This window comes from Ipomoea triloba, chromosome 3 (genome assembly GCF_003576645.1).
Source record: "Ipomoea triloba cultivar NCNSP0323 chromosome 3, ASM357664v1".
In the NCBI taxonomy this organism is placed as follows: domain Eukaryota; kingdom Viridiplantae; phylum Streptophyta; class Magnoliopsida; order Solanales; family Convolvulaceae; genus Ipomoea; species Ipomoea triloba.
Genome location: NC_044918.1, coordinates 16,407,243 through 16,416,443, shown reverse-complemented (window position 1 = coordinate 16,416,443; position 9,201 = coordinate 16,407,243). Strand labels below are relative to the sequence as shown.

Here is a 9,201-nt window from a genome sequence, read left to right as displayed (position 1 = left end):
ATCCTCAGTTTTAACTTGCCGCCCAAAACAGACCTATAATATTATGGTTTGCGTAATATTGTAAAATATGGTAATACAATTCCTATCCCTAATACAATTGTAAATTAAAATAGAATTCCTAATAAAATAAATTCTTTCCTACGTTCCTATTCGTAATACAATTCTAAACTAGAATTACTAATGGTAATAATTCAGTATATATATTTCTCTGCAATGCAATCTATACTATTAATAAAAACAATATCCTCAGTTTTAACTTCCCGCCCAAAACAGACCTATAATATTATGGTTTGCGTAATATTGTAAAATATGGTAATACAATTCCTATCCCTAATACAATTGTAAATTAAAATAGAATTCCTAATAAAATAAATTCTTTCCTACGTTCCTATTCGTAATACAATTCTAAACTAGAATTACTAATGGTAATAATTCAGTATATATATTTCTCTGCAATGCAATCTATACTATTAATAAAAACAATATCCTCAGTTTTAACTTACCGCCCAAAACAGACCTATAATATTATAGTTTGCGTAATCTTTATATATATAAAAACAAAATCCTCCAAAACGAAATCTTCCTTCCCGCCCAAAATATTGTACATTAAAACAATTAAAATAATAGAATAATATTAAAACAATATAATTCCTGTACTACAATTCCAATACAATGCGTATAAACAATAGAATAATATTAAAACAATATAATTCCTATACTACAATCTATACTATATATAAAAACAAAATCCTCCAAATCGAAATCTTCCTTCCCGCCCAAAATATTGTACATTAAAACAATTAAAATAATAGAATAATATTAAAACAATACAATTCATATACTACAATTCCAATACAATTCGTATAAACAATAGAATAATATTAAAACAATATAATTCCTGTACTACAATTCCAATACAATTCGTATAAAATAAATCTGCTATTAAAAACACGAAATCCAATACTACAAAATGAAGTCTACTATTCTACAATTCCTATACTACAATTCTAATACAATTCGTATACTACAATTTCTCTACAATTCCTATACTACAATCTATACTATATATAAAAACTAAATCAATTCCTATACTACAATCTATACTATATATAAAAACTAAATCCTTTCCTATACTACAATCTATACTATATATAAAAACTAAATCCTCACTTTAAGCTTCCCACCCAAAACAGTCATACAATATTTAAGATGCGATTATTTCATATTTTCCTATTCGTTGTACAATTCTACATTACAATTCCTATTGTATCACAATTCTACGTTACAATTCTTATCATACTACAATTCTATTGTAATAAGATACAACCTTATATAAATCCCTAATCCTATATTGTGAACTTTAAAAGAGAAACGCAAAACGAAGTGCAATTATTCCAAACCTCTCCACATTCAAATCTGCAAATTCTGTCGTTGCGGTCAAGATATTGTTTTATTTAATATTGCTCAATTTTGTATTGTTTTATTTAATAGGAATAAAATCATGGTCATGTTTGGTCATATTGCTTTATTTTGTATTTATTGTTATGCATTTTTTATGTTGTTAGTATGTTGTTTTTTTTTTTTCTTTTTTGAGTTTTTTCAGCTTTTTGCTTAGTTTTTTAAATTTCATGATCTTCCTTAAGGAACTTGCATCCATTTACAAACACATGTTCAAATTTAAAGATTTTGGATCGTTAAAGGCTCCCAGAGGAGTGGATAACAATAAGCTAATTGGTAAATTCTTCTTAAAAATTTGTTCTATTAATAATTGTCTAATCTATACTATATATAAAAACAAAATCATCACTTTAAGCTTCCCGCCCAAAAGAGTCTTACAATATTTAGGATGCGATTATTTCCTATTTTTCTATTCATTGTACAATTCTACATTACAATTCCTATTGTATCACAATTCTATATTACAATTCCTATCATACTACAATTGTATTGTAATAAGATACAACCTTATATAAATCCCTAATCCTATATTGTGAACTTTAAAAGAGAAACGAAAAACGCAGTGCAATTATTCCAGACCTCTCCACCTTCAAATATGCAAATTCTGTTGTTGCGGTCAAGATATTGTTTTATTTAATATTGCTCAATTTTGTATTGTTTTATTTAATAGGAATAAAATCATGGTCATGTTTGGTCATATTGCTTTATTTTGTATTTATTGTTATGCATTTTTTATGTTGTTAGTATGCTGCCTTTTTTTTTTTTTGAGTTTTTTCAGCTTTTTGCTTGGTTTTTTAAATTTCATGATCTTCCTTAGGGAACTTGCATCCATTTACAAACACATGTTCAAATTTAAAGATTTTGGATCGTTAAAGGCTCCTAGAGGAGTGGATAGCAATCAGCTAATTGGTAAATTCTTCTTAAAATTTTGTTCTATACTGGATGTGTTCTATACTGCACAAACTAATATTAGTAATTAATTGGTAAAAAAATTAATAAATTTTAATTGGTAACAAAATTTTATTTACCAAATTATGACAATAATTAAACCATTATAATTGTGAGAATAATGAAAACAAATTCGGCCTAATTTTATAAGAAAAAATAATTTATTAATTATTATTTACATCAATAATAATAATTCAAATACTTATCTATACTTCTATATCTATACTACTATTAATAAATATAAAATATTCTTTTGTGAAATTTCCGCCCAAACAATATTAAAGATAAAATGGACAAGAAAACTGATTTTACTAATTGATTGAAAATATAAAAATATTCTAACGAAAAAAGAAATGGAAATTAGGCAAATTGAAAAGGAAAAGGACATTACTAATTGACTAAAAAATTATTTTTAAAAAACTTTTAAGAAAGTTAATTACACTTTCCTTTTGAAAACTTTAAATTATTTAAGCTTAAAAAAATTAATTAAACATGTGTTGTTAGATTATTTATAATAATTACAATTAATTCATTCAACTATCGAGGAGGAAGAAAAAACTAAATGCGATACAGTGAACATGAATATACTTAAGTTATAAAAGTATAATTTCACATATATTAGTGTAATTGACTATTAATAATTGTCTAATAATTATTATGATAATTAAACTAAACATTGATCGTTGAATTTATTTTTATAATAATTATAATTATAATTAAATTATTTCTAATTTTTCCCATATTTATTTTAGTAATAATATAATTACATAAGTCATATTAGATCTTTTGAAGATAATTGTAGACAAACAAGTCATATATTATCAATTAATTGAGTAATACTTTTGCACTAATCTTATAATCAAATAAATGTACATGTTCAATATATATTTTTTTTTTATAATTTTATCTTTATTTTTATTATCTAACTATATAATAAAAAATTTATCTGTGTATCGCACGGGTTATTGAACAATTATTTGCTTTAATTCAAGTAAGGAAAACATCAGAAAACATAATCGGTCCAACAAATTTCATCAATTGCGCTATATAATATTTGATGTTATAATTTATATAATTGTATATCGATCTAAATATTCTTAAAATATTATAGCAAATTCATTCCGTGCAACGCACGGGCGAAAATAGTAGTTCCAACTATTTTAATAACCAAATCGAAACTTGAATAAAAATTTTGACGAATTTTCCTGTTTATCAACAACCTTTATGCGACGAATACAAAAGACAAAATTTCGTCGCGATAGTGATGATGCAAGTGTTGGCGAATCATAAGATAGTTAGATAGCAGTTGCGGTCTTGGGAGGTTGTGCAATTATGCAATGCAAATTGGACAGCGCACTCTAAATTATTATTCCAAATCCAATATATTCACCATGAAGACAAACCAAAGGTCATTTTCACTACCCACTACGTCCTATCCTTTACTATATTCTAAGACCTAAGAATATGACTCCATACTACATATATTGAACAAATCTTGTCTGTCATCAATTAGGTAGTACAGAAATGGAAAATACAAACCCAAAATACTATATATATATATATATATATATATTCAAATGTGGTTGCGCCTTCCCGTGCGGGCGGTGCGGAATACACCACTGTGTGGTGTATATTTAATACCTAGTGGTGTGTTTTTGGTGATGCGTACCTAACGGTGCATATATTATGTGGTGCATTTTTTAACATTGAGTGGTGTATATCTGTATACATAGTGGTGCAGCCGCACTGACCGCACGTTAAGGCGCGGCCATACCTGATTATGACTCTCTCTCTATATATATAGGTTCAGGTGCGAACTGACCTTAACGTACAAACCTGTGAATTTCTGAAAGATTGCACCGCACTTACTATATGATTGTATCGCACTCGGATATGGAAGCTGTAGTAGTGCAATCATGTAGTAGTTGCAGTGCAATCTTTCAGAAGTTCGCAAGTTCACAGGTCAAAATACGAGTAAAATAGACCTTAGTCGAAGTTCGCTTTGTAACTACAAGATTTCAAGTTCAACTTTTTGGCTCATTCGCATTTTTTTTTCTTATTATTATTACTCCGTATTAATCAGAAAATGTCATGTTATCTTTTTTTAAATCAAATTAATTCTACCTTCTTCATTTATTTTACTAGACTTGTGACATTGAAAGTTTTGTGATTTCAATTAGTCAACCGAAACATATCATGTTATGCAAGATTTTGGCTGCCATTGTGCCAAGTATATCTCTAACACTTTCCAAGTAATTTCAAGAATGGCCAACTCTGGGACCTGTCATCGTCAAGACCAAGCAAAACAATGACGCCACGCAAGTGGAAAACTGGGTAGAGCCTTGAGGAAACTATGGCCATATAAAATAGTTCTAACAGTATGTACACGTAGAAGCTAAGTGCAAGAAACCAATTTTCAAGTGAATCCAAGCATACCCAACAAAGGGATCTTGGCCAAAGAGGCAGTTTCATCATCATCCCCACAAAATCTAGTTTAGTTTTTTCCCCTTGTTGGGTGTGTATGCTGTTCATTTTTCCTTTTTTGTCTAGGCCACTTTTATTGCAGGAATTTGGCGACTGGTTTTGATACGATCTTACATTGACTCTTTTAAAAATTAGAGAGTTGTGTTTAAATTGGGATCAAATATTTACTCTTGAACTAAGTTGTGTGGATCGGGGAGCAATATTAAATTGCGGATATGCTTGCTATTTGGTCTTTTTAGGCTGGACGGGGTGTACAAGTGATGAACGAACCTCCCCATGAGTTTCTAGCGGGGTTGGATGAAGACAAATATGGCATTCTGAGAGCTAGAGAGGTCCAGTGATGACTAATAACTTTCACTCTCCAACTAGTTTTTGTAGTGGAACCAAAATCTCAAGTTTTGTAGTTCAGGAACCAAAACTAGATTGCAGATATATGCTCACTAGTTGATCTTTATAGGCTGGACGGGATATACAAGTAATGAACGAACCTCCCCATGAGTCTCTAGTGGGGTTGGATGAGCACAAATGTGGCATTCTAGGAGCTAGAGGGTCCCAGTGATGGCTAATAACTTTCACTCTCCAACTAACTTTTGTGGTGGAATCAGAATCTTGAACTAAGTTTTGTAGTTCAACTGTTTAGGAACCAAAACTAAATTGTGATATGCTCGCTAGTTGATCTTTATTGGATGGACGGGGTATACAAGTGATGAACGAACCTCCCCATGAGTTTCTAGTGGGGTTGGATGAGGACAAATGTGGCATTCCGAGAGCTAGAGAGGTCCCAATGATGGCTAATAACTTTCACTTTCCAACTAGCTTTTGTGGTGGAGTCAGAATCTCTACCTAAGTGCCTCCAATTGGTGCTCTCATTGAAAAACCGGTGTGCAGCAAAAAGGCCTACGATGCTCGAGCTAGCTTTTCTGATAGAGAGAAGCTAGTGTGTGACAGGAAATGACTACCCAATACCTCGAGCTAGCTTCAATGGTAGTGCCAGCACAACTACACAAGCATCAACTATCATACATTCACACTGTGTGTTCACCGAGTCACAGACTCACATCTAACACAATTTATCTCAGACAGATCATACATTCATGACATATTTACCAGAATTGAATCTAAAACAAGCATTCAACAAGTGGACTGCATTCTTGAGAGATAAAACTCATACTCTCATGCCTAAATGAATCAAATCGGTTTCAAGAACATAACTATCAAGGAAACAAAAGACAGACCCTCGAAGAGTCCTCCCGCGTGTGTGTGAGATAACAGGCAAAAAACCAAGACAAAACGCGGTGATCATTGCACAAGGGATGAGAACGACGATAACTCTCAAACATTTAACATTATGTATGAAGGTTCCCAACTTGCATCTCATATATGGAGTATATATGTATTATTATTGCCTAGCAGAAACAAGCACAACTAAGTCTACATCTATAAAAAAAAGAAAAGTGGAAACTCATTCACGCAACGATTGCCAGATTTGCCAGATTTGCGTGGCAAAGGACAATAGGCCATCACTTACATACTGACCTGAAACAATATTCGGATGCTGAAAATGGAAATCCTGTTGTTTGTCTGCCATGAGAAGCATCCCCCATTAACATGAAAGACGACATATCTGGGACGTGCTAGACGTCTCAGATTAACTGCTTCAAAATCAATCCATACTAGAAATAACGTCTGGATAAGTCCCACAAGGGCAGGTGACGAGATCACGAGAACCATTTCAGCAATGAAGCCATTGGAATGGCCCTGTAGTTGTCAATTACAGTTCCACCCGAGCATACAGTCATCACTCATCCAAGAACTCGTCAAATGTTCTAACACTGGCACATTCTTCTATTGCTTTGGCATTAAGCTCTCTACCGTATCTCCATATGTAGTTCAAACCAACAAGGAGCTCGGTAATTGTTGCCTCTATTTTTGGCTGATTCGCAAAGAAAAGAGTCTGTACGAGTAGAACGTTTGTTCTTGAAACAAAGCTCTGGTGCTCAAAACTCCGCTCAGACTGCCATCTTATCATGTTATGGGCAAGCGGAGCAAGCCACTCTAGGATTCCCGTCAATGCCTCGTTCCACTCTTCTGCAAGAGCCATGTCGCATACTGATGAGCTCAATTTCTTAGCATACGGCTTCAGTTTTGCTCTGAGGGCCGTTCTTATGCTGGCGGGCAACATATTGTACAAGTCATCTCTTGCATCGTGCCCTATCAAGTGAGGAGACGAAACTAGTTTCTCGATCACAATGATAACGTTGGCATAATGCAACGCCAAAGCAGCAGCCCCGAGAGTCTCGGGAGGAGCATTCATCAAACTCTTTTTCGAGTTGAAATTGGGCATAGGACCATAAACTGAATTGCCCTGTACAGGTTTGGCACCACTCAGATCTCCAGAATAGCCACCATTTGTATTTATATAGCTATTACTCATAGGAAAACCATTCTCCCCCACTACAGATGTCAACTTATTGGATTTTGAAATCGGGGTTTTTCCTTGTAACTTTCCTGAATGGTCTCGCAAACGCCACCACTTAAAGGCAGATCTATTTACTCTGGTGGTCTGACCAGGCTTGGCCTTCGACATTTCAAGGGGACCCGAGTGAAAGTTAACAGCTTTGTGCCCTCCGGGAGCCAGGCTCGCTGTGGAAGTCGAATTTCTAAGAGGGCCTGAATAAAAGGTGCTTATATTTGCTGTTCTTGAAATTGGACCAGACCTAGTAAGAAGGTTCTCAATTGGTTCTGAGGAAAATCTGGAAAGACTAGTTTCAGCTGGATGAACAGACGACTGTGTATATGCAACGGATTGGCTACGATGAATGTTATCCGATTCAAGAACTTTGGAGTCTCTCATTTCCTGGTCCCCAACAGGATTAACTCCAAAAACATGCCCAATCCTACAATATATAGTGAACACACCTCGGGCCAGAAGCCGAACAACATAATCATAACTCCTGCCCCAAACCGAGACCTCTTTAAGATGCTTCACTTCCTGCTGCTTCCACGAGACCTTCTTCTCGTACTCGACTAAACTAATGATGTCTGCATCATCATTACACTTCATTCTCTGCAAAGTCTGTGCAAAATCCGCGAGGCATTCCATTTCTTGGTACAAATTGGAATTGATCACGACGAATCGTTCCATCTTCTTAACTTTCCTGTCCATCTTCTTCCAGGACAGATGCCAGCCATACGGATCAATCCCGAGCTTAAGCAAATCATTGAAGGCCTGCTCAAAGCTCCTCAAGAGAGGATCATTGCATTTCTTTGCAAGCCTAGCCACTGCAATTGCCACATTCCCCAAATTCTCAATCATCTCACTGCAAATTAGCCTAGCAATATAGGCATCATCTTCTGACACCAGCTTTCTAATCCCAGGAGAATTCTTTATCTCTTCCCTCAAACTACCAACCTGCTTATCACACAGAGACTTCCATAGATGAACCATCTTGGACATCAAGCTTGCAACTTCAAAGGCCAAAACCCCAATTATCTGCTTTTCAGAAGAACCCCCACCACGCTTCTTGGTTGTTTTCCATAAACTACGCAGCCAAGACTCAGCAACCATGGCTAATATCAATGAATCAGAAACCCCAGGCACAATAATCTCTCAACAATCCAAGATCTGTCAGCAGAGGATGAACTACTGAAATAGCAAAAAGCACAGATTAAACTATCAATCCCCCCTGAAACCAATTGGGGGAAACAAAAACAAAGAAAATTTGAATCTGGGCATGAAATTTTTCCCTTCATGTGAAGGATTAAAGCAAAGCTTTATCCTTTTTTGCTTTTCTCTACACCCTCTTTTCCCTTTTCAATTTTACATTTTCCACACCCCAAAAAAAAATTAAAAATTAAATAAAATTTGAAGACAAAGATTTCCCTTTTCCATAAAAACTAAAATAATTCCTGAATTATATACCTTGTAATTCTTTTCTCTCAACAAAAGCAAGCTACATAGTACAGAACACCAAAAATAAATTAGCAAAAAAGGAAAAAACTTGACACAAAAGGAAACCTCAGAAGTCCAAGAAAATACTAAAATCCTCCATTTTTAACCCAAAAAAAGACAGGAAAATGGGTACGAACTCAGAAGAAGGTGGAACTCACTGATTATCTGAGAAAAAAAGGGAAATAGGAATCAGAAAGTGGAGCAATCACGAGGCATCACCCTTGGGTGGTGGGTTGGAAGGAAGAAGGGAAGAAGGAGCAGTGGAGAGTGTGTTCACACTCCACATGCAGGCAGGGAGGAAGACGGAAATACGGAATTGTAGAAGTGGAAACCGAGTGGAATTTATGGTCGCACTTATT

At 34.3% G+C, this 9,201-nt stretch overlaps 1 protein-coding gene across 4 annotated transcripts; it reads right to left on the bottom strand.

Annotated features, from left to right (window-relative positions):
* Positions 1 to 6,204: 6,204 nt before the first annotated feature.
* LOC116012799 lies at positions 6,205 to 9,201 on the bottom strand. 4 transcript variants are annotated; one of them, XM_031252463.1, is made up of 3 exons: positions 9,001 to 9,201; positions 8,813 to 8,843; positions 6,205 to 8,536 (listed from the first exon to the last, which is right to left on the bottom strand). In XM_031252463.1, exon 3 carries the CDS (start codon positions 8,456 to 8,458, stop codon positions 6,689 to 6,691), a length of 1,770 nt encoding a protein of 589 aa, XP_031108323.1. In that variant the 5' UTR covers positions 8,459 to 8,536; positions 8,813 to 8,843; positions 9,001 to 9,201; the 3' UTR covers positions 6,205 to 6,688. The 4 variants fall into 4 exon arrangements, with proteins under 4 accessions (XP_031108323.1, XP_031108326.1, XP_031108324.1 ...); XM_031252466.1 differs by having other exon boundaries at positions 6,205 to 8,533; XM_031252464.1 differs by lacking the exon at positions 8,813 to 8,843.